The following is a 26223-nucleotide window of genomic DNA, read 5'->3' on the forward strand; positions in this document are numbered from 1 at the left end:
ATGGAGATTATTTTTTTCTGATAGAGATGATAAAATAGAAAGTTTCGGGATTGAAAGGTATCAGGGAAAGTTAAAAATGGTATTATATAGTCTTGAAATCAGGGAGATTGCATTGATATACCAAATCCTGCGAACCACAGCCATCTTCTTGCCCCATAGCCTGAGGGCAGCCAGGTTGATACCCTATCTGTAGGAGACTCCAGGAGACTTCCTTGGAGTTCTGACCTAGAAATTTAAGGATACTGACATCAGGGGTCCCTCAAAGAAGAGGCCTAACCAGAAAAATCCTAAAATAAATCCCAAATCAGCACCCCCTCCCCAAGCTTCCTGTTGACTCTCTAGTTCCCCACTCACATATCATCAGACAGCCAAGGATCATCAGAAATTTTAGGAAAGTCTCCATCATGAGGGACAGAAACTAAAACATGCAAACAGAAGAAAAGCAACTTGGAGGAAACAGAACCTTTGCAGGAAGAAGGAATCTTAAAAAAGACATCATTAGTATCTTCAGAAACATAAGGCATGATATTGCAATCATGAAACAATTTGTAAGGGTCAGGAGATAAAGTTAAGGAAATTTCCCAAGATGTGAAATAAAAAGAGAAAGAATAGAAAATAATATAGAAAAAATAAGAAACTTCTAGGGTTGGTCCATGAGATCCAATATGTGAAATCGTGATACCAGGTTGAGAGAATATAGAAAATGGAGGACAGAGCACCATTGAAGAAATAATTCAACAAAATTTCCCATAACCAGAAGTAGGAGTTTCCAGATTACAAGATGATACTGATACATCATCATGAAATTTTATGACTCCATTGTGCTGCCATAAATGACAGGGCAAGTCAATAAAAAGAAACACCTGGGATCCTAGAGATGGAAGCAACATAAGAGCCAGCTGTGCAGCAGGACTAGGGATGGACTGGTCCAAATTGGAGTTGGGGGAGGGGTTCAGGAAAGACTTCTTGAAGAGGATGAAACACCTAAAATGTTTGTGCTGAGAGGAGATTTACAAATCTGGAGGAGGCTTTGGAGATAACCTCATGATAAGTATATAGAAACTAACCCAAATTAAATATAGTAATGATTCACTCCAGGGAAGACAGAAAGTAATATCAAAAAGGAAATGTAATCATAGAATGCTACATGACTCAGCTTCTAATAGTATCTTCGTGGCTATAATGATATAAAAATGGATGTTTAATATAACCAAAATTGTGGTAAAATGCTGAGAGGAAGAGAACGTGGGGCATGTATATGTGTGTGGAAGAAAAACCCAACCCTCGTCTTCCTCATTGGGAGGCCAATAGATAACACTTAAAATTGAAAAACAAAGTAGTAGTAATATAAGCTGTTATCTAAATCACGTCTCAGTTTTGCCTCATTATGGCACACATAGAAACTGATAAATAATGTAATAAGCTGCAGACATCCATTTGGGGAATCTTGTATAGGTGGGAGACTTCCAAATAAAATCTTTTCAAGTTTTCTAATGAGAGACTTGAGCTTGCTTTCATGAATATAACTTATTTTTATATTGCTTATGTGCCTGACATAGTTAAATATAATTCTTCTTTTTTTTTTTTTTTTTGGTAAGGAAGATTGTCCCTGAGCTAACACCTGTGCCAGTCTTCCTCTATTTTGTATATGGGACATCGCCACAGCATGGCCTGATGAGCTGTGTGTAGGTCCACACCCAGAATCTGAACCCACCAACCCTGGGCCATCAAAGCGGAGTGTGTGAACTTAACCACTACGCCACTGGGCCAGCCCCTAAATGTAATTCTTGATCAAGATTTCAGTGATTCTCCTCTTCAAATTCTTGTTAGTCCCTGTCAGTTACTACACAAGTAATGATAAAATTTAAGCTATTTCACCACTCTTCCAAATTTTGCAGGTTAAAATAATATTTAAAAAATTCAATAACATTAGTCCTTTTCTTTGCTATATAAAGACAATACTCTGATGCTTCCCATTGAATTTTTTCCTATGAAGTAATTAAAAATAATGATGAGGCCCTGATTTGTAAATGTATGTTCATTGTTGGAGCAGTCACCCCATAGGTATCTTGGATGCCAATAAAAGAACATATTAGTCTCAAATGGAAAGAATTATTTGAAACCCATAAACAGAGAATTTGGGGAGCTGCTACTTGTACCTTTGCCCACCAAGTCCTCCTCCTCAACTTTCTAAACCCCCAACTTTAGCCCGTGTACTTTGTAATCTGGAATGCAAACTCTTCCGGCAGCCACTCCATGATGGGCGGTGTGTCTTCTGCAGCAGCCTATTGAAATGGCGTCCCTGGATGTGTTTAATGCCCCTCAGCAGAGCAGTGGGTACTGTGCCTTTGGATTCTGGGGAAGCTGATGGCCAGTTATGACCTGTCTAGAGGCCTGTTTGTCCTAGGCCCCACCTTGTTCCCTGAGACTGAGGGCTGTCAATAGCTCTTAGCAAACCTGGAACCAATTCATAACATGGCGGTGGGCCGAGCCCTACCGGTTGGGAAGCACTGATTTCCAGATGTGGAAGAAGAGTCCAAAATAAATACTTTTAAAGAGTTGAAAGCATTTAACCTCTGGCCTAGTACTCCTTAACAGTTGAAACTGTGTTATGAATAAATTGGTATAAGTATGTCTCATGTGGTTGTGTTAGCTCCTCCCTGCCTTTTATTTTATCCAGGCATCGGAGAGAGCTGCTTTCCACTCTGTTTTCATGAGATGAGCCAATAAAATGTATCCAGTTGTGGAATATGGTCTACCTCTCAAATTCAGAGGCTCTTCAGTTTGTAGATTCCTATATGCTATATTTTACCATTTTGTCTCAGGAATTAAGATAAAGAAAAGAACACTACATCTGAAGACAGCAAACTTTATTTATTAATAAAAGGGGAAAGAAGTTGAAATTAATGGGAAATATAACTAGTGTTTTGTACTTTTGATTATTTTCCTGCTGTGCCTTTAACATGCTCCTAGGGAAGTCAGTAGTAATGTTTTAAGAGAAGAGTTAGGAAATGGATAGTCACTCTGTCACTAAATTAGCTGGAGAAGAAGAAAGGCACTTGAGAATACATAGCAGAGAATGCTCTGCTTCTGCTTGGGGCACGGAGAGCGTGGTCCTTTTGGTGCCCTCCATATTCAAGACTGAAATTGGAAACAATGGTGCTTTAATTTACTGCTCAGTTAATGGGTCTTCTGGTTTGCTCTCATTTTTCAGGCTTCTAATATCGCCTTAAAACTGTTTCAAGGCTTTTATACTTTTAGCCTGAGGTCTCTGTGCTTTATTTTTCCTTTTGTTCTTCAGACTCTTTCATTGCCTCTCCCAGTTTCATCTTCTGAGAGGTTCAGAATAATGCATGGTATGCACTGAATAATTTGGATGAAGCTTGTGACATGTCTTGATGTTAAGCCACTCAGAATCCAAGAAAATAGTCTCAGCTTGCATTAGCAGTAGATTAATGCACGTGAACTTTGGAATCTTAATTTTTAAAAATTTACATTTTTGCCAGTGATGATTGAAAAACATTGGCATTTTTTCTATTCGCGTTACTGATTACAATTGCAAATACTTGCAAAAAGTGCTAGAATGACTTCTCACTGTTCCATGAGAAGCAGAGTATTTCTTTTTGTACCCATTTAATGGCTATTAAATATTTAAAAAACAATTTTCCAAAAATACATCCATAACTATATGTAATGTGCATAAATCACAATGGGAAATGTATTCTGATATGCATGCTGAATAATACTTGTGTAGATAGGTTTACATATCTAAGAGAATTTACCAAGAAGAAAGGTTAAATTTGGGGGAGGTTTCTCATTTGAGACTTCATCATGAGAATGGTAAAAATAAGGGTACTTTTGGATGAAGTTGAGATAGTGATTACTCAGGTAGTTACCAACTTTTTGCCCCAGGATTTCCTGGGTGTGAGTCCAAACCTTATGATCTGAATCAAGAGTGGTGGAAAACCATGATGAGTTAGTTATTTGGAATGTGGGATCAAGGAAACCTATCAGCTCTTGAATTTTCCCAGTGGAAAATGAACAGGGGTAATTTTTTAATGTTAAGGGATATCTGTTCTGAGTAGAGATTCAAAGGAGATCAGGAACATATTAGGGGGAGGATAATGGGAGAGAAGGGTTTGTCCCACTGTCTGGGGAGCAGAGAGGGTACAGTGACAGGGGTAGGGCAGGGGAGTGGGGTCACAGTTGGGAAGGATGAGAGTCAGGGGGAAGAGGGGAGTCAGCTGGTGGACTTTTAGATCTGAGGTTGACATTCAATTTCAGAAGAAACATTTGGAGCATTTGGCAACAAGTTACATGATCAAAATGACATTTAGGGGAGGTGATTCTTGCTGTGGCTTATAAAATAACTCAGGAGGAGGAATGCGGCTGACATGATAAGAAGGATTGCAGCTGAGGGAGGAAGAGGGAGAAGGGGTTGGATTTGATGACAGGATTGATAGAGAAGGCAGAAGATAAAGAGAAGTTACAGAGAAGTTTCAGTCAAATCTGGATTGCTGCCTTGGGGAACTCCTCCCATCCCTACCAGTCCAAAAAAACAAAACCAAAAAAAAAAGTGGGTATCCAGAAGATTATACAGCAAATGTTCAATTGCCTTCTGGAATAGGTCAGTTCTCCTTCCAGCTTACAAGTCATAGAACAGTGGAAATGGAACAGTTTGCAAAAGACAGAAATTTGTTAAGTTGATCTGTTGTGGCGTGGATGTGCTATGACCCTTCCCCTCATTCCACACACTCCCAGGAGATCCTACTGATGGCAATAAATAAAGGAATGTGATAAGAGCTAGCAGTCAGGGAAGGAAGCACAGGCCTAGGATCATCTGTGCACACAGTAATTGGATCAAGGTGTGTGTAGAAGCATTCCATGTCACAGAGAGAAGGGAAGAGCAGAGGCTTGGAAGCCGACATTGTGAGCAGCTGTGTGAGAAGGCCAAGGGAGAAAAGGAGCTAGAGAAAGAACGGTCAGAGTGGCATTAAACCCATGAAATTGTTTGATCTGAACTTGAAATGGATATTTGCTTCATTAGAGCTGACAGTGTGATTTGTGCTTTTAGGCCATAAATGAAGGGACAGTTCCGTCCCCTAAGACTGAGCATCCACAGAGAATTTGTAACATAAATAACAACAAGTCAAGCCCCAAAACTAACATGGCTACCAGAAAGATTTTCATGAGCCCCTCCTCTTTTACAAACACAATTCATCCTATTCTTCTTAGAGTTCACTGTGAAAATTCTTTAAATGGGTATCAGGAAGGAAAATCCTGCACTCCACAGTGGTGGAGCTGTTTAAACAAAATGGGTGAAGGTGGTCAAACTTCTAGTTATAAAAAAAACAAGGCCTGGGAATGGAATGTACTGTATGTTGACTATAGCTAATAGTACTGTATTGTATATTTGAAAGTTGCTAAGAGAGCAGATTGTAAAAATTCTCATCGCAAGAAAAAGAATTTGTGACTACGTGTGGTGATGGATGTTAACCAGACTTACTATGGTGATCATGTTGCAACACATACATATATCGAATCATTATGTTGTACACTTGAAACTAATATAATGATATGTGTCAATTATATCTCAATAAAAAAGAAATTTAAAAGACAGTACATTAATTTTAACATTGTAATCAAAATCAAACAACACTCACCCACCCACCAGGGTGGATTATAATACTGTACACTTTGTTAGTTCTAAACTGGAAATCCCTTTGAATCTTGTATCAGTTAGGGCTTTTCAGAGAAACAGAATCAATAGATATGGGGGTGTGTGTGTGTGTGTATATAGTATGTTGTAAGAGATTTATTTTAAGGAATTGGCTCATGTACTTGTGGGAGCTGGCAAGTCTGAAACTCATAGGGCAGGCCAGCAGGCTGGAAACTCAGGCAAGAGTGATGATGTAGCCTTGAGTCTGGAATCTATAGGGCAAGTTGACAGGTGGAAACTTAAGCAGGATTTCTATATCATAGTCTTGAGGCAGAATTCCTTCTTCCCCTGGAATCTGAGTTTTTGCTTGTCAGGCTTTTGACTGGATGAAGCCCACTCAGATCATCCAGGGTAATCTCTTTTACCTGAAGCCAACTGATGGATAATGTTAAACACATCTACAAAAGTCCTTTACAGTAACATCTAGACCAGTGTTGGACCAAATAACTGGGCACCATAGCCTACCAAGTTGACACATAAAATTTTAACTTCACAAATCTCTTATTTTGCCTATTAGTGATTCAAAGGTCACAGTTTTAGTGGTACCTTTTTTTTTGGTCAAATTATTAAAAAAAAAATCTTTGAAAAGCTGGGCAACACTAGAACCTTACTTCTGTCCCACATGATGCCAAATGGTCTTGGCTGCTCTGCCTGGTGAGGGAGTGGGCATGGCTGGTGCAGGTTCTGGACTTCTTAAGCTCTGCAAGGAGACTGCTCAGCTGACTGCATGACAATCACATGGGAAGTGGGGAGTTAATATTTCCTGGGAAGACTTTTAATGTTAGAATTTACTGTCTTTTGCACATATAAATTTGAAGCCTTAATGTTATGCTCTTCTGGTTATTTGCATTTAATATGCATGCAAATTCACAATGTATACTATATGCCGAGAACATAATTTATAAATTGGTACTTTCCCTGGTTGTTAGCAATTTTGGCCGCTTTAAAAATTAATCCTTTGAAGAAATATATGTTTTCAAATTTATATGTAGTATCTTTAGTTTCCAGAGAAAAATATGTAGTACATTCTCTACTGGAAAGGTAGATCTCTGTTGTAACGTTCTCTGTGTTTAAAGAAATTATGCATAATGCTAAGGGTTGGAATGTTTTTATTTCTCTTTCCTACGAATGGGTTTGGATTAGGTGTTTCAGATGTTTGTTTCCATTAACAATGCTGAAAAATATGTGTTTCTGAAGCATGATTGCAACCTACAGCATTCTGGTACAATTGGAGGTGAGTCTTTTCAGGTGATAAACACACCTCACATAACAGAATAGCACATTGTTCTTTAAGTGGAAGATCAGTTCTGCGCTGCATAACCAAGAGTGGGAGAATCCCAGAGAGAGACTCTGTCGCCTCTCTGGCTGCCATTTGGGCTTGTTGTCTTGGCAACTAAAACACAGCCATCAGTTCTTTCCTCAGGCAGGGAACTCCAGTCATCCTTGACTCCACCATGACCTTTTCTCCTCCCCCTTCCAATCTGTCACTGGCTTCTGCCAGGCAGCTCCCAGGCAGCTTCAGACTTTTTCTTCCTCACACATCTCCAGGCCACCACCAGGTTCTATTCTTTCCCTTTTGGATGATGGAAACCTCATCACTGGCCTCCTGGCTTCTCAGCTGCTTACCTCTTCTATCAGTCCCAAATAAGGCCTCCCAAACCTTCCTTCCAGCTGTTGAAGAAAGTCATCTTTCAGTTTAGACCTCTGGGAATTCAGCATTCTCTGCAGGGAGCAGACATCCATCCTCAACTTCAGCAGTCTGCTCCAGCGTGCTATTTAAAATGAGTTTTTTAAGATTCTTCTTTCTGAGCTGCATGTCTTCATGACTGTTAGTCACCCTCCTTCTACACCTTACCAACACTGCAGACCGCTTGACCTTCTGTGTCTCTAAGTTATCTCCATCCCTCTCAAAATCAGCTCTCCTTAAATGATAACGAGCAAAGACTCTGTAGCTGACGAGTTTTATTGGGACCACCCCAACCATTATTGTCATCATCTTCATTAATACTATCACCAACCTCTGTGTCAGCATGTACTAGTAGCTACACAAAATGGGCTAAATTTATCTGGCCTATGGACATTGATTCAAAACCCCAGCAGGTCAGGGCCTCAGTGTGTGATTGTGCAGCCTGGCAAAGGACACTTGTCGGGATGAGAATCATCTTGGCTCTGCTCACAACGCACGTGTCCTTGGGCACAACTGAATCTGTCAGGTTAAGAGGTGACTTCCACCTCCTAATTCTTCCCTGCCTTCGACAAAGGCACCTTTAGCTAGCCAAACTGTGCCATGACACAGAGCTGAAGGGGTGCCATTTTCTAATTCATTTGTAACCTGAGGGGGCATCATTTACTCATTTGCAACTAGGCAAATGAGTAAGCTTGTAGAGGCCTTGATTTATGGCATATATGTGAAAATGAAGAAGAAACAAAGTGAAGTTTTCTGTTAAAAGAGGAAGACATCAAAGGAAAGACCAAATCTATTCCCTCTCCTTTAGAAACCATGAATGGTGGGGAATCTTGCTTTTGAATTATGAGACAGTGTTTGATGAATTTGATGTAAGTATCAGGTAAAAATAACTTTGCGATAGTGACATCCAGACAAAAAATTCTCCAGTGGTTTCTCTTCCCACTCTTGATCCTCTCTCTCTTTCTTCTTCCCTCCCCTTTTCCTCTTCCCCCTCAACCTCTCCCTCCACCTTGCTCCCTGCCCCCTTCATTTTTTGATAATCAACACGGCAGCTAATAAACATATAAAATATTCTGGGTGACTCAGAGATGCATTTTTACCAGGCTGGATTATATCATGGGTAACTCCAACCGGAAGGTGCCATGTGCTGTGGGCAGAGTGGCCTTCTTAACTGTCATGGAATGTTTAGGGACAGGGAAGCGACATGCATGATTTCCATAGAGCTCAGGAATCCTGAGTGTAAGAACTCAAGCCTGGCTACATTTTGGAGTTCAGACATGTGCTGATGTCTCTCATGGTTTAGGATTCCCCAAAAGAAGATGGATCGAGGGAAGTGATGGGGTCCCTGAGAGAAAGCCATATGTGAAGAAATCTGCCAGAATGGATCAGACTGAGCAACAGGATCTGGATGTCTAAGGGGACAGTGGTTCCAGGTACCCCCCTGACCTAACTAGCTTTCCCTCAACTCCCCTTACCAGCCACAAACTCCTCCTCACACACACACACAAAGTCTGCTATGGCATAAACGAGGGCTGTGGCATAAAGCAGGGGTTGGCAAACTCTGGCCCTTGGGACGAATGTAGACTGTGGCTTCTTTTTATAATTACCAAGGGCTAAGAATTGTTTTCACATTGTTTTTTTTTGGTGAGACAGGTTGGCCCTGAGCTAACGTCTGTGCCAATCTTCCTCTATTTTATGTGGATGCTGCCACAGCATGGTTTGACAAGCGGTGTTAGGTCTGCGCCTGGGATCCAAACCTGTGAACCCTGGGCTGCCGAAGCAGAGTACGTGAACTTAACGACTATGCCACCAGGCTGACCTCTTAACATTTTTTAAATGTTGTGAAAAGAGCAAAGAAGAGTATGCTACAGAGACACAATATTTAGGCCTTCAAAGCCTAAAATATTCATTATCGGGCCCTTAACAGATAGTTTGCTGACTGCTGCAAAGAACTGGTCAGCAATGCCTAACAGCTCTTTCCTGGGGGCCCTTTCTTGAAAGAGCAAAACCCATGAGTGGAATTAGTTTCCCTAATGGTTGGGCCTCGAGCTTGGTGTTCTAGGGAATGTTATTTGTCCAGGGAATATTGTCAGCAGTGTCAATTGTGACTTGTGGCAGAGTGACAAATGTCAGTGGAGCAGAGGAAGAGCATGGGAGGAGAGGAGAAGAAGGCTGTCAAGCAGCAGGTCTTAGGTCTGTTTGTATGGTGGACATCCACTCCCACCACCACTAGGGCATGCCAGAGGGGTTAACTGAGGAGAGGAATCCTGTGTGGAGTGCAGAGAACTGGGACTTAGGCTGTTTCCTTTAACACAACATATTTGCAGCACCAAGGGTGAGGAGGCCAGGGGACTTTTGGTTTACACTTACGTTCTATAGTTCACAAAATGTGTCTCATTTGGTAATTGTGAGAACCCTCTGAAGCAAGCAGAAACGGTGTTGCTTTTGACCTCAATTTAAGAGAAAAAAGGATTGATGCTTGGTCAGAGATGTATCCTCTTCAGGGACATATAATTATTATATGGTGGAGTTGGAAATCAAACCCAGATATTCTGGCTCTACAATCTGAGCATCATTCTCAGAGTCAATGAATTATCACTATGAAGTGTTAACTCTGCACCCCACGCCCTCAACACAAAAACCTGCTCACTCAATAGTAACTGTATTTGAAAGTTCATTATCTTGACATTATAAACAACAGAAATGGTTAGAACAGCTCCAGAACTGGAATCATTTTTCGTGTCTCAGCTTAGTCACCTTCTCCCATGGGAAGGTATATGTGGAAGAAACTCTCAGCAGAGTGAACAGGTAATTTTCACTGTTCTGGGTTATTTGTGTATGTCTGGGAATTCGAGTTTAAGACAGATTACTTGGACATTTACATTGACCTTCACAAAGAACCCGTGAAAGGAGCAATTGTGAGAAATAATTAATGACTCTATGACGATCTTAATCAAAATTGGACCTGTTTTCACTATTTCACCATAGATGTAAGAGTAAGACCCTATGCAGCAGATAAACCCAGTGGCCTGTTCTGTGTATGTATGTTTTAGACATCAGAGACCATCGTTCTTACATGAGAGGACAGCAGAGAGTTTTCTATATTTACTCACCACCTGCATACTTTGATATTTTTGTCCTAATTAAGTGTGCAGGGGAGGTAGCTGTGGTCTCCATAGGTTCTGCTTCTCCATCTTGGTCTGATACTGAGCAGTGGATTTGGTCCTGGAGCCGATGGCACTGATACATGCAGCAGCCAGCCACAGGGGAACCCATCATGGTAATAGCAATGTAGCCATCTCCAGGAATCTAACCACATCCCTATTTAGCTAAGGAGAGTGCTGAGTGCTCTCACTGAGAACGACATTGAGGGACTCTGGGATAATGCTGCCTTTACACAGCTTGTAAAATACGTTAAAAAATAAAGGCTTAAAAGTCATGCTTGTAAAGAGTGAGGACAGGGAAATGAGTGTAGCAATTTACACGGAGTAAGAAGTTGTGTCAATTTCTCAAAGTGGGTATTTCCTCTCTTACAATATCCTTTTTTTTTTTTTTTAAGATTGGCTCCTGAGCTAATAACTGTTACCAATCTTTTTTTTTTTTTTTCTTTCTGCTGTTTCACCCCAAATCCCCCCCAGTACATAGTTGTATATATTTTAGTTGTGGGTCCTTCTAGTTGTGGCATGTGTGATGCCGCCTCAACGTGGCCTGATGAGTGGTGCCATGTCCACACCCAGGATCTGAACCGGCGAAACCCTGGGCCACCGTGGCGGAGCGCGCGAACTTAACCACTGGGCCACGGAGCCGGCCCCTCTTACAGTATCCTTAAGAAGGCTGGGTCATCCATGGGTTAGTAGCTCAGGAACTGACTTGGGGCTTTGCCTTGCTGGCTCCTTGTACCTTTTTGATTTCAGCTCAAATGTCATTTCTTAGACAGCCATCCTCCCACCAGTTCTGGGGTTTCCTTCCCCCGAGCTCTGCCCCCTGTGTTCTCTGTCTCATCATCCTGTCCTATTTTCTTCACAGCACTTATCGCTGTTTGCAATTAATTTTATTTATTTATTGGCCTGTTTACTATCTCTCTCTCTTACCTCTGGAACATAAGCTCATGGGAACAGAAGCCAATCATGACGCTCTGGCTTACTGTTGTTTTCTGTAGCACATAGAACAGTACTTGGCCTATGGTAGATGCTCCATAAATTAATTGAGTGAGTTAATGAATGAGTGAATTAGTGGATAAATATGTGCTTTTCTGTTGCTTAATCCCACAGTTTAGTGCCCAGGTAATGGGTTGTGGTTTTTCCCTAGTAGAAAAATGCGAAGGGACTATATTAGTTTTCTACTGTTGCAGGAACAAGTTACCATGAACTAAGTGACTTAAACAATACAGATTTATGATCTTAAAGTTTTGAGCGTTAGAAGTCCAACACCAGTCTTATTGGGCTACCATTGCGGTGTCAGCAGGGCCACATTCCTTTCTGGAGGTTTCAGGGGAAATCCATTTTCTTGCCTTTTTCAGCTTCTAGAGGCCACGCATATTCTTTGGTTTTAGCCCCTTTCCAGCTTCAAAGCCAACAACAGTGGGTCAAGTCTTTCTCATGCTGCCGCCTCTCTGATTCTCCACAGCTGAGGAAGTTTCCCTGCTTTTAAGGACTCGTGTGATTAGATTGAGTTTAGTTGGATAATCTAGGAAAATCTACCATCTCAAAGTCCTTAACGTTAATCACGTCTGTAAAGTCCTTTTTGCCACGTAAGGTAACATATTCACAGGCTCCAGAGAATAAGATGTGCACATCTTTGGGGGAGGGGTGTCCTCATTCTGCCTACCACATAGATTTACTCACAGAAGAGGTGGCGAGATGGTCCAGCTGAGAGGCTCATTTCTCTTCCAGAATGTGTATTGTGAAAGAGAGAGTCTTCACAATGCACGTATTCATTCAACAAGAAATATTTGTGGAGCTTGTCACATTCTCCTTGACAATTTTGTTTCTGAGGGCAGATTGGGCCAGGCTAGCTTGCTGTTTTGTAGAGTTTGGTGTGGGTAACCTGGAGAAATTCACCTGAATTCAGAACCAGGCCTGACAGTCAGAAAGTGGGTTGCTAAGCAAAATGGGATCAGCTGTAGTGGTGGCGATAGTGGTGACAGATAACATTTATTGAGTACAGGCCTGTTTGGAGTAATTTATTGAATTCATGTAATCTTTACAACAATCCTGTGATAGAGGTACCGTTATTATTCCTGTTTTATAGATTATGAAACTAAGGCACTGAGAGGTTAAATAAGTTGCCTAAGATCACACAACTAGTAAGTGATTGAGCCAGGATTCTAAATTGCAGGCCGTCTGGCTCTAGACCCTGCTCCCTAGCCACTGTGCTCCCATGCATCCCATGGGACCACTTAGAGAGTGGCTGAAGGAGCCTATGAGAGGACCAGAGTGGGTGCTGGGGAGCAGAGCCTCAATTTCTGTGCAAGTGTGCTTGCAGGGTTGTTTTGGACCTTAGCGTTTCTGCCCCAGCAGACCCCGCTGTATGTCAGGCATACCTGCCATGGGGAGATGCTCAGGAGGATGCAGAACCATGTAGCCCACGGGCATTCCCTGTGAGGAGTTGGCGAGGGAGACGTTATGTACTGTGCAACTTACTGAACCATCTATTGGGCTCCTGAGTTTCGTGAAGTACAAAGAGTGGAATGGTACAGAGGAACTGGTCAGAAGCCAGGAGTTTATGTGCCCCTTTCATCAGTTACCAGATCTGGGTCTCAGTGAGGCCACTTTGATTCATAGAACCTCTGTGAAAAGAGAATACAAATTCTGTTTGTCTACATCTCCAGAGTGGGAGAAGGATCAAACGGTTATTGAGAAATGCTATGTAAATATTGGTTTTTACTGGCCATGTCCCTAAATGACAAGGTGAGGAAAGGAAGCAAGTATGGGTACCTCAGTGCCCTGAAAACCTGTCTGGCTTGTGTCACCCTGGGGCTAAACTGGAGAGCATGAGCAAGACATGAAATTTGCTTCCCATAGCCTCTGTGATTGATGGCAGGGATTTACAGGTCAGCCTGCGAAAGCATGTAATCAATCAAGGTGTAAGAAGGATATATCTTATCTTTGGTGTACAGATTCACAGTCACGATGGCTCTAATAACCTGACGGTGGTCCTCAGAAGGGGAAGCCTCCTCCACTAGTCTCCACCTGCCTCATTTTAGTAGCTATAGGGTGGCCAGGCAATCTCAAGAATTTTTTGTATGAAGGTGGTATTCTTTAGTGGGTTTGCTGTCATTGTGTGAGCACAAGTGACAGCTGTGAGTTCTAGGCTTCAGAGGGAGGTACAAAAACTTACCTTGGAGTTAGTGAGACTGCAAATACTTACTTGGATAATCAATCATATGTAACTATCAAGAGCAGTGAAGGCTCTGAGATTTTACCCTGCCTGTAAGTTAATAAGTTAGCCTGCCATTTTCATACATGCTGGCAGAAGACATGAAACTCCGCAGTCAGACGCAAAGGACTTTATTCCTTGTGGCATAGTGGCAGCATGAGCTTCATGCTTGGATTGGTTTTTCTTGTCCCCTAACTCCCATGGGGGCCATGGAGAGCCAGCCCAGGTGGGTACTTCACACACACTGAGTCTGTGTCATAGCTAAAGAATACAGAATTTAGAAAATCACTAAGCTTATAAAGGGCTGCTTGCAAACTTACCCAGCCTTTATTATCCTGGTCAGGAAACAAATCTGTTTTCTGTCTTGGAAGGAGACACTATCTTTACTCTTCCCGGCTGTTTGCTTTACAAACATTCTTGAAAAGATAGTTTGGGACAAAAGGTTTACAAGACATGTAGGTAAAGCCTCCCAATAACACATAATTAGCTAAATTCCTAATAAAAACCTATCAAGGTGTTTGTCTTTAATTATACAGAATTGTATCAGTGAGCTGATATAGTCTGAATTCTTTTGGAGAAAAATATCCATTTCTAATTCTCTTCACTTAGTTCTATTCAATATTTTTGGATGGTGATTCAGTTTGGCTAAATTCTAATGAATTGGTAATTAAATGATATTTTAATTAAAAGTTGTTTACATGGATTGTACAGAGGGCATATGGTTGTCTCTTTGATAAACTTTGGTTATAGTAGTAGCAAAAGTAAGAATCTCATGCTTTGACAATGGGTGATACTGATAGAAACTTATGTAAAGATTTTTGCTGAGAACAACGCAAACTTTACTTTGAATTCCACGATAAACTTTCTAGGCAGATTCTTATTTGGAGAATTATTATTTGATGTACAAATTTCTTTATATTTGATTTTTTAATTCCCAAAATTTGTTGAATCTTTATTTATAGTCATGATTGAAAGTTGTAGACCTATCATTGCCTACTCAGTATGTAGTCAGTGATAAATTGAACCCAAATGACTTGAATAATTCATAAGGTAATGGAACTTTGAATATTTTTTAGGTTTAAACTTGATACAAGGGCCCACGCGGTGCTGTAAATGTCAGGAAGTTCAAGGACCCACATTCTTCCTGGGGGTTGGTGCAGTGCCATGAACATGACTTCAGATGCAGCTGGGTCTGGATTGAACTCCAGTTCTGCTAGTTCCTAATTCTGTAATTTACCTAAAATATCTGAGCTTCAATCTCCTCATCTAAAAATTGTGGACAATGACTACTGCATCATAGAGTAGTTGTGCGGCCTAAATGAAATGTTACTCAAAGCTCATACATTCCTTTAATTATGTAAAGGCAATACTGAAGTCCGTTCAGGACCATTCAAAAGTTTTTTTGATTACTTTCAGCTTGGGTGAAGCTTTAAATTCTTAGTTAACTTCCTTTTCTAAAGTGCTCATTTATTGTCTATTATTTTTCTAGTTATCTAGGTGCGTTGGGGAATTAAAATCATCCTTTAAAATTCATCCCATGGATATCAAAAGCTCATAAATTGCTAGATGCTAATGGGAAAGTCAAGAATCTGCTCCAACTTATTATTGCAGGCATACACAGAGCTATCTAGGGAAAAGCAAGGATTGGCTTAAATTCCCAGAATAAGATGCTTTGCAGATTTCAAAATATGTCACTCACTATAAAATTTATTCAATTATTTACCAGCCACACACATACTAATCAGGGTTAAAAGTAGGAAAGACCACAGGGAAGAATGGACGGTCACCTTTCTATTAGCAGTGGTGGTATTAAGAAATAATGACAGCTCACGTGTGTGTGATGCCCTCAGTTTTATGGGAAATCAAGAACTGAATATTTAAAAACTAATTACAATTAATTAAGATGACTAAAAGAGCTATGACAGTTTGGGATTCTATTTTTATCAATTTAATCAATCTCTCTGATGAAAAGTAGGAAAGAGATTTTAAATTTGACAAACAACTTAAAAGCTTTGTAATGGGAGTGGAATGAGAAAGCACAATGAGCAGGAGAACATTAAGTGAAGTTCTACACTTTTAAAAATAACCAGCTATTATATTCTGAATATAAAGGCAGCCATGACCTGAAGAGGGAGGGAGGGAGGGAGAGGAGGTGATGCATTTCAGCAGATGGGGTGAAGGAAGATGAGTGGTAAGGCACCTGCCTCCTCCTGGTGTGTAGATCTCTATTCACTGCTACCATGTAGAAAACAGCAGTATAGGAGGAGACCAGCTTTTATACCAAACGTGCGTGTGCACACGGGTGTGTAATGTTTAGCCAATGTGTCTTTAGATTGTATATAAAATATTAAGGTCTTTACTTCGTGGAGGTTGGGTTAAAGATTTACTTCTGGCTAAGTATTATCATATGCCTAAATGTTAAAAATAGGAGCTATTCTAAAGGGAGAAAATAAATGAACAATTTGGAAGATAGATCAAAGCTAGTCTCAACTGGTTGTTAATGGAGGTAACTGGATGACTTGACGTTATTTCTATTTTGTCCAACTCATATTAAATAAGCACCTACCATGGGTGGGGTGCTGTGCTGGGTCTGTAGTGACTAAACTGACCATGGTCATTAGCGCATCTTCTCAGCTCATTCACAACCAGACTAGACAGGGAGGAACACAGACACTAGGAACCCACCCTCAGGCCTTGGCATGTGTGGTGAGAGGTGAGGTTTCTGAGTCTAACCCTTGCCCTCAAGAACATTACAATATGGTAGGGAAACTTGCCCATTGGTGAGACAGGACCCAGGCGCACATTTAAATTAGATTAATTATGACAATAATTTGTCTTTATAAATAAAAATTGGTTTGAGTTAATTTTTACAGGTAATATTTTTTCCTACATAATTGTAGTCAGTTTCCTTTGAAAGACGATGAAAGGAGTGTTTCTTCTTTTTCATTTTCTACTTCTATTTTTCCTTACCTTGGACTGTATGCGATCATGGACAGAAATATCCCACTCCTTCTAGTACAGATGCAGCTGTAGCATAAATAGGGAAGTAGAATATCAGCTCAAGTGGAGGGGATTCAAACTCTCGGCTCTATTAGACAGGAAAATGGATAGTGCAATAAATAGGGCTATTGAGGCTACAGCAAGTTATCTGTCCAAAGCTGCAGGGTCAACATTTTTTAGATAGTATCATGGGTGAGTAGTTAATTAAGTAAAGGCATCCAATCCCAGCGGACTCTCAGGGAAATGAGGTCTATACTTTCTTTTCCTTGAACACTGGGGCAAATTGGTTTTTGATTCTACTGCATCCATCTCTTGGGTGCTTCTTACCTTTGAAAATCCTTTTTGTTGAAATGACCTTAGTGTCAGTGACACCTGTAGGCTAAATTTAACTGCTTTTCTAAAAATACTGTCATCTTTTTTCCCCAGTAATTCCTTCAGTTCACAAATAATTAAAGCATAATGTGTTGGGATCTTCCTTGTTTAAACTCTCTCTGTCCTTCACCTTATTGACTTATTTATTTATCACATATGGCCCATTCCAAATGGGTAGGATTTCTCTCAGATTCCAGCATCAGGTTTTCTTTCCTAATACTAACTTTTGAGATATTCAAAGCAAACAGACCCACAGAGACAGAAAATTGTGTGTGTGTGTATGTGTAGGAGAGTTGTTATCCTTTTGTAAAGAACTAATTACAGGATAGTGCAGGATCTTTTGAAATAGGAGGCTGAATTGCATAGTGAGTATTAGCATACGTAAATTTAGGCAAGTTACTAACTGCCTAAGCTTTTTTGTTTACTCATCTGTAAAATTATGATAATATCTAATGATCTTGTTGTGGATTAAAAGTTGGAAAGCATTTAAAATAGTGCCTAGTATGTGGTTAAGTGCTTGATAATAAATTATCATCGTGGCCCTAATCATTATGGTCATTTTTATCTTGGTTACTTGTATTTTAGGACTTTGTCAAATCAAAAGTTTCTTTGTAATTTGAGATATCTTAAGAGGCACATGAGACTTCTTTTTAAAATTTTTCAAACCCTTAGCTAGACTCACCAAGAAAAAAAGAGAGAAGGCTCAAATAAATAAAATCAGAAATGAAAGAGGAGAGATTACAACGGACACCTCAGAAATACAAAAGATAATAAGAGAATACTATGAAAAGCTATACGCCAACAAATTGGATAATCTAGAAGAAATGGATAAATTCTTAGAAACATACAATCTTCCAAAACTGGACCAAGAAGATATAGACAATTTGAATAGACCAATCACCAGTAAGGAGATCGAAACAGCAATTAAAAACCTCCCAAGAAATAAAAGCCCAGGACCAGATGGCTTCCCTGGTGAATTCTACCAAACATTCAAAGAAGACCTAATACCTATCCTTCTCAAACTCTTCCAAAAAATTGAAGAGGAGGGGAGGCTTCCTAACTCCTTCTACGAAGCAAACATTATCCTGATACCAAAACCAGACAAGGACAACACAAAAAAAGAAAATTACAGGCCAATATCACTAATGAACATCGATGCAAAAATCCTCAACAAAATATTAGCAAATCGAATACAACAATACATTAAAAAGATCATACATCATGATCAAGTGGGTTTCATTCTGGGGATGCAGAGATGGTTCAACATCCGCAAATCTATCAACATGATACACCACATTAACAAAATGAAGAATAAAAATCATATGATCATCTCAATAGATGCAGAGAAAGCATTTGACAAGATACAGCATCCATTTATGATAAAAACTCTAAGTAAAATTTTTCAGTTACCCATAGTATCTCTGATTTCAATTGAATTGATTTAAATCATACAGTTGGTCACAGGGACTCAAGGGCCTTGAGGGCAGGAGTACTTAAGTATATCACCTCTGGGATGGCACTTTATTTAGAGCAAATGCTCAGCAAATTTGGACAGTGCTCTGAGGTCTGGATTTATTTCTTGTTTCTTAACCAGCTGTGGTTACTTGGTTCACCTTTCTGGACTCAGGATTTCTGAGGTCCTAAAGCCAGATTTGGAGACAGAAAGACCTGAGATTTGAGTTCTGGTTCTGCTGAAATCTGGACTAAGGTAGATGGGGTTTCCTGGTCAGACATTCCTCCAAATCTATAATCTTTAAATGTTTGTTCAACTTTTATTTAATGGAGGCATGGGGAGAATGATTTTCAGTAATACAAATATAATAGCAAATACAATAAGAAGAGTACAATTAACAGATTCACTAGTTTATTTACTTTCTCTGGCCACGGCAGGAGGGTCAATGTTCTGGGGGTAAAAATAATGAAAGTTATTCTTGATTTTATTGTAGACTGTGTGTACGTATATTTTCTAAATCAAACAAGTAACTGAGAGGTGTATTAGAAGATATACGTCTTCGATGATAAAAGCTCTCACTTGCTTTAGTCCAAGAGCACCAGCCGTGCTTATTTGGTTTCAGAATGTTAGCGAGCAGCAATGGCAAGTTTCTCCCCCAAGATAGGCGGGCGATTCTGGGCAGATTTTCTTTGCATGGGTGGGTAAGTGGGTGGGAAATGGGGCAGGCTTTTTCTTACTTGAGAGTGCTGTTTGTATATTTTACTAGTTATAGAAAGGATTGCATGATGAAATTTGAGTTGATTGGTGCATATTCTTCCAGTAAGGTTTTAGCTTTCTAAAGAAATTGGCTCCTAAGGGATTGACCTATTGCCCTGAAGTTGTCTTGCCTCTAGCTCTGCCAAGTACTAATTGCATGGTTTGGGGCGAGTTATTTTAACCTGTCTGAGCCTTGGTACCATCATCCTTAAAAGGCAAGATGGGTAGAAGGGAGGAAAAGGGGTCACACCAGCCAAGTCTCTTCTCTTTATCAATTAAATGGAAGCTTTCCTGGAACTACACTTCCCAGCTTTCTTCCTAATGGCCAGACCTGAATCACATGACCACTGCTTGCTGAAGAGGGTACGGGAGAAGCAACTATTTTACTTTTCTGTTATTTTTAGTGGCTACTGGTGCCACCCTTTTCCTCCCTTTCAAGCAAAAAGGTGGCTCACTGTGGGTGCTGTGCGGCCAGTTAACCCACAGGGACATCACACCACTTCCTAGGGATTTTTGAGTTTTAGAAGTACTGACATATTTAGCATCTAGCAGAACCCAGTAAGTATCAGGCATGCAGAAAATAGTGTGTTTTCTCATGTCTAATACACTGTGGGTTGCTAGGTGCAGTAGCAGTGTTTTAGAAGACAAAAGCATACATTTCATGTATGTATTATTTTAAGATGTATCTCATTTTCTCTCATTTTCAAAAATATTAAAATATGAAACACTGCATGCATCCTGGCATTGAGGAGCTATGGAAGTAGGTATCATTATGATGAACTTGAACTTATGACATGGTTTCAACTACTCAGAGATATAAACAGGTGCTCTTTTTAGAGGTACATACTCTACTTTGAATGTAATAGTTTTGGGGATATATTTTAAGATTAATTTTGCAAGGCTGCCAAAATATATTTTTTTGTTTTTTTTTTTGGTGGGGAAGATTGTCCCTGAGCTAACACCTGTGCCAGTCTTTGTCTATTTTGTATGTGGAATGCCACCACAGCATGTCTTGATGAGTGGTGTGTAGGTCCGTGCCCAGGATCTGGACTGGCAAACCCCAGGCCACCGAAGTGGAACAGGGGAACTTAACCACTATGCCACCATGCTGGCCCCTCAAACTTTTTCTTGGGGTAAGAGTTTGTATGTGTCATGTTTTTTGTGGTGAATGTGTTAGTTTTCATGCCAACTGTCTGCTGTCTATAATTTCTTAAGAGGTATTACTACTCCTAGAACAAAGGAAAACTAAAACTAAAAGTCAAAATTTGTGGAGAGTTGTATTCTGATCTGGAAGCCTCAATGAATTAATTGCATAATGCCAACCATCAGCAGTGGTTTTAAAATCCGGTATTCAGATGTATTACATGTGAAATACATAGCATCTTTATTTATCTGTTGTTTCATTACAGTTTAAATTTATGTGAGCCTATACATACATACCCACATGTTCACATACACACACACATGCACATGTAAACACACACATAAGGACACATAGTTTTCATATATATAAAATACATAAAAATATATTTTTTCATATAAAAATATATTTAACCAGCTTGTGAAACATTCTTGGAGAATAAAATGCATAACCGTAAATAAATAAAGACCCAGCTGAGCAATGCTGCTGGGAGACATATGGATCAAAAAACAGTAGCCATTTGGTTCTGTTATCACTTACTATGCACTGCACAGATTTAAACTGTTTGGACTAGTTGGCAAAGCGGTTTATTAGGTTAGAAATCAGTTCCTTAAATTACAGTCTTTGCTAAAGCACAGTGCACTTAAAGAAGCTTTCTCTGAATTAGGGGATGAGATATTACAGTTTTCTGAGAAAGACCCTAGACACTTATGAGCATAGCGTGAGTTAATTCTCTTTCCCTGGGTGAGGTCTCACTGTGAGGACACAATGCACCACTTTGGTTGAGATGCCGTTTCCAATAAATATGGAAATTATGGCTTCTAGTGCTGTGGCCCGGTATGAAATCTCATGGGAAATAACTGGAAACTATGTGATAGGTTTGATATTAATTCCTACCCCACTCCCTGAAGTAACCAACCCATATTTACAAGATGTACCATTATTTCGTGGCCGTCCAGAAAGATGAGTAAATGTAGTCCTATTTTGTAGAATGAAACTGTGTTGATAAAAATCTCCTAGTCCCTCTTCTGTCTTTAGAGGATGAGTCGAATAAAGCGGGCTCCGTTTTCTGAGTTGAACAGAGCGTCTATGCTTCTGTAAGTTACAGAGTTGCCCTTTGACCCGTTTGCCTGCTCTTTCTTGGTTTTCTCTAATGACTCGCAGTGGTTTGGGGTTTTTCCTTTTGCCAGATGAGGATAGTTTTGTAATGATGGAATTCACACTAAACCCACGTTCTCAACCTTGTGAAATCCTGGCAGGACAAAGGCGAGATGAGCTTATCATTTTCAGATTTATTTGTTGAGGAACTGTGAGAGACTCGTTACACTATAAATGTTGGGGCAGGCTGTTTTTTTTATTTTTTATTTTATTTTATGGGCTGTTTTTTGAGAGCAAGGTGAAACAGGAGATTAAAGAGTGTTTTGAAAAATCTCTGTAGATAAAGCAGTCAGTGAGCATTTGTTAGTGTTACTCTTAAAGGAGTTGAATTTAAATGTGGCAACTACCCACTGGGGTTAGAAGAACCTAATCTGAAGGTGCTGTGAATTTGCCCCCTGCTGTGTCAGTGTCTGAGAACAAGAAGGTGTTTGGGTGGGCCTGGCTTCTGCTGGGTGTTTGTGGGGTGCAGCAAAGGTTCAGGGGCAAAGCCTTGTGGATGTGCCATTGATTTTCCTTTTCCCCTTTAGGGACCAGGATTTCCGAGTATCCTCCTTAACTTTCTGTATTATCTGTGGTAGATTGTCTGTTCTCTTTAAATCGTGCTTCAGCAGTTGAAAAGACATGAGAGATTAACCCTGCTTTGTTCATTCCTAACTAAAGGAAAAGGAACATTGTAAAGATTTAGTAGGTTAATAAAAACAGGTATTTGAGTGCAGTGTTTTGAGCTCTTGGGAAGTTGGTTCTGAATAAATGTGAGGCATGAGTATTGTGCCAGGGATGGAATTCATGAAAGATGAGAAGAAGCTGTGAGCTGAGTGTCCCACTTCACACAGCAGTGCTCCCAAGCAGCACCATTAGAAAACTTATGCTGTTCTGCATAAAATTAGATCTATATAACAGTTTGGGGTTTTTTTCCCTACCCCTTTCTTTCCAGTCTTTCTCCTTTGATGCCAAGACCACAGTGAAATGATGACTGAGTTAGGCCTGGGAAGTTCCCCACGTAGCCATCCAGGCGCCTGTTGGCCTGGAAGAGACTCTTGAATGTCAGGTCTTTCCTTGTATTTGAAGTCGCACTGACCTAAGGGTGGCCTTCCCTGGAGAACTGGGGGAAACCTGTGTTAGGAACTTTGGATCTTGCCTTGAAGTCTTTCTGATTGGGTTGGACTGGGTACGCTGGTGGGCTTGTTCCCACAATTAATGGGAGACGTGACCCTCTGTGCTTCATGTCCCTCATATCCAGCCAACACGCAGTTTCTGTGTGCATCTAAGACCAGCTTCTCTCCTTTCTGCCTCCTCGTGAAAGCCAATGCTGTCCAGCTGCCCAGCCTCACCACAGCTGTGCCCAGCCAGCAGAAGGGAGGCAAGACTGATAGCCCCAAGCTGTGGGACAAAGCCAGTCCTAATACACCAGCCCTTGCCCTAGGGAAGCCTGAGCTGGGCAGAGAAGGGAAGAGAGAAGACTGCACACAGCTAAGATGAACACAACTTATTTCATTATCAATCTTAGAAGGTTTTGGTTTGCATGTTACCGTGTCTCCTTTTCAAAGAACTTTGGTGAAGGAAGCTGGAATGTTCTGAACATTCGTTTTGGAGTGTGATTATCCCCTTAGATTTGCTAAATAAGTAGGAATGTCGCAACATAGGATAACTTTTACTAAGAGAATATTTGGAAGAAGAACCTCATAACAAAAATTCATGGGCTTCAAGAGGTGGCCATGGAGACCCTTGGGATGAGAAAACCGAGGCCCCGGAAGGTTACGTGATGATGCTCAAAGTGAAACAAGTTACACTCGAGCCTGGGCAGACTCCAGCAGCCTGGGCAGCCCGAGCTGATGATCTGCCTGCTTTTCCAGGGTCATCTTCCCATGAATCCATAAAACTGTTGTTAACCACAGACTTTAAATACAAAATTTCACCTTGAAGAAGGTTCTATATCATGTGAAATTGGAAGTGATGTTATGCTACTACTAATAATAGGAGTCCCTTTCGTAGTGTTTGCTGTGTGTCTCTATTACCTGCATGACCTTGGGCATGGTTCCCAGTGCTCATGACCCACAGTCAGCCCATTCGATGTTTACCCTTCCTGATACCTCTAGTAACCAAGCAAACTTTCTGTGCCTGACTCCCAGACCTCAGGCAGCTTGAATGTGGTCCAGGTCAGAACTCTCTTCTTATTCAATGTTTTGGTCTCCGTTGTAGGAAGGAGGCCCTACCTAACTTCATTGGCTCCACTTGTGGCTGTGCTGGGGCTGTGCTACCCCAGAAGTCCAGGCCAGTGATAGGGCCCTGCTGCTTCCCCGTTGCCAGAGCAATGTCTGCTGACCATTGCAGCCCACTTCCTGCATATTGCCCTGGGTCCTGAAACCCTCTAGTTTTCTTTTGCCCTGAGTTGAGGTCAGAGTGAACATTATGCTTTGCCCGCTCCAGCACACACACACTTGCTCCAACTGCAAGTCCACTGGAAGTTCTGGCCCCTCCTTTGCTGCCTTATCTTGCTGTGAGTAGCTGACAAGATCCAACAGAATCCTGATATATGTCATATTTTACTGATAGTGGATAATTTTAAACACTTTCTCACTTCTCACATGTGGGAAGTATAGGAAGTATGTGAACTGAACATGTATTTCTACATTTAAAGTAAAGAGTAAAGTACATTTATCTGTGTCAAAAGACCAAAAACTACCATACTTGTTCTTTTTATATTTTTTCCTAAGTTTCTTTACAGGGAGCATTACTGGAAGCTGGGTTATTAACTCAGTTGCGACTTTGTTTTTTATAGTAGGCATTCGTTCAAACAAAGAAATGCTTATCACTGGAACTGATAACTGTGATAAATTGCCTCAGCTTTCATGTGTACCTACTATTTTTTGGTGGCACTAAATCCCAGTTTTAAGTCCCAAAAAATTAAGCTGGATGTCTTTTCCAGTGGAGCTTCCATTTCCCACTGATAATTTGCAGAATTTTTCTATCGCCCTCCTTCTCAGACTCCATCTTCTTTCATCACGTCGCAGGTGTTAATGTCTATTTATCCCCCACTGTCTACCTTTCTTTCCACTCAGATTTCAGCCTCTCCACATACCTTAATGCTTGCCCCCTTCCTCTCTCTCCCCTTGCTCCTGATCTTCACAGCAGCTGCCATAGAAACGTTTACCAGTTCTCTGCACACATATACCATAAATGGGTATTTGGTCCTCAGGAGAATCAATACCCTGGAGAGCCACCAGGTTTGAGTAGTAAGTGGCAGATATACCCACCATGGTGTAAAGTGTTCTAAGGGTTGCGTTTGTCCACAGACGCCTTTTGTGTGTATGGACTCTTTTGTCCTTTAGCATTGTTATATTATGTTTTGGACTTGACTTTTATTTACAAAAGAACATGTTTATAGTGTCATCTGGCTGACAGACCCTGACGCAGCCTCTCCCAGCTTTCCACTTATATGCCAATGGTAATACAGAAAAAGATAAAAACGTAATACTAGTGGAAAATAAGACTGATAGCCTTTTGCAGGATTCCTGGAGCAATTTCTACTGATTATGAGGCTGATGGAACTGAATTGAGAATAAAAGTTGTTGGCCAACATCTGATTTCTATGCAGTCAGAAAGAGCAGCTATCTGCTGTGGGAGGTGTGCTTTTGGATGTGTTCAGAATGTTATGGCAGATCTTCTCCTCTGCACCAACTTTTTATATGTCTTCATGGACTGCAAGCCCCAGAAATTTGCTGTCCTTGTTTAGTGAGTGGTGCTGGATGGGAAGAATGAAATCAGTCCCAGATGGTCAAGTCCTTTCCCCTCATAAGACACCATCGGACTGTGTAAGTGGAGGCAGAAAGAGCTCATCTAGCGTTGAGTGCATGCATTGTAGCTTTTCTTGTACTCTTTATTTGATGGAGTTTCGGGGTAGAGAACTATTCAATGACAGGAAAAAAAATCTCATCCTGGTCACTTAGGGTAGTCCAGGATGAATGCTAGTTAAACACCAAAAGTGTCCAAACCAACTCGCACCATAGGGTAGAACCCGGAAGGGGATTCAGAAACTACCAGCCAAGGGCCAGGAGTCACATATTATCTGTTGGCCAACGCCTAGTATGGATAACTTTTTCCCAGTTCAAGAGTGAATAAACACAAAGATACTCAAAATGGTGGCCCAGGAAAAGGTAATGTTAATAATGAGTAGGTGTTTCTTTTAAAATTTTTATTTCAAACATACAAGTTGTATGTGAACACAAGCTTATAGTGGGCAAGTAAAATAATATACTTAGATTAAACTTGATGATTTTTCTCTTTACTCTCTAATCTCACTTACCTCCCCAAAAGTAAATACAATTACTTTTTTAGTGTTTATCCTTCTAAATATTTTTTATACATGTACAGACTACTTACCTACCTATGCATGCACATACATACACGTGATATTGTGAAATATAAATAGTATTATGTTGCTCATATTGTTATGAAACTTGTCTTTTCATTTAATAACATATCTTAGAGATTTCGTTCAATATTATTACACATCATCCTGCTTCATTTCTTTTAATAGCTGTACACTGTTGTATTGTATG

The 26223-nt window shown here is 40.5% G+C and overlaps 1 protein-coding gene across 32 annotated transcripts in view; it reads left to right on the top strand.

Moving 5' to 3' along the window:
• Positions 1-26223, top strand: part of ENOX1 (ecto-NOX disulfide-thiol exchanger 1) — a 536764-nt gene that overhangs the window by 112751 nt on the left and 397790 nt on the right. For 9 of the 32 annotated variants that reach the window (XM_070578360.1, XM_070578365.1, XM_070578348.1 and 6 more), the window contains one exon: positions 8710-8839. The exons of 19 other annotated variants lie outside the window; for them this stretch is intronic. Coding sequence is in view for 1 of the 13 variants with exons in the window: in XM_070578357.1 (XP_070434458.1) it covers positions 8815-8839 (25 nt within the window). In the remaining 12 variants the exon portion in view is untranslated. Of the gene's footprint in view, positions 1-8703; positions 8840-26223 lie in introns of those variants that run through there. 4 more of the 32 variants (XM_070578356.1, XM_070578343.1, XM_070578345.1 and 1 more) reach the window with 1 other exon arrangement.

The sequence above is a fragment of the Equus przewalskii genome, chromosome 16 (genome assembly GCF_037783145.1).
Source record: "Equus przewalskii isolate Varuska chromosome 16, EquPr2, whole genome shotgun sequence".
NCBI lineage: Eukaryota > Metazoa > Chordata > Mammalia > Perissodactyla > Equidae > Equus > Equus przewalskii.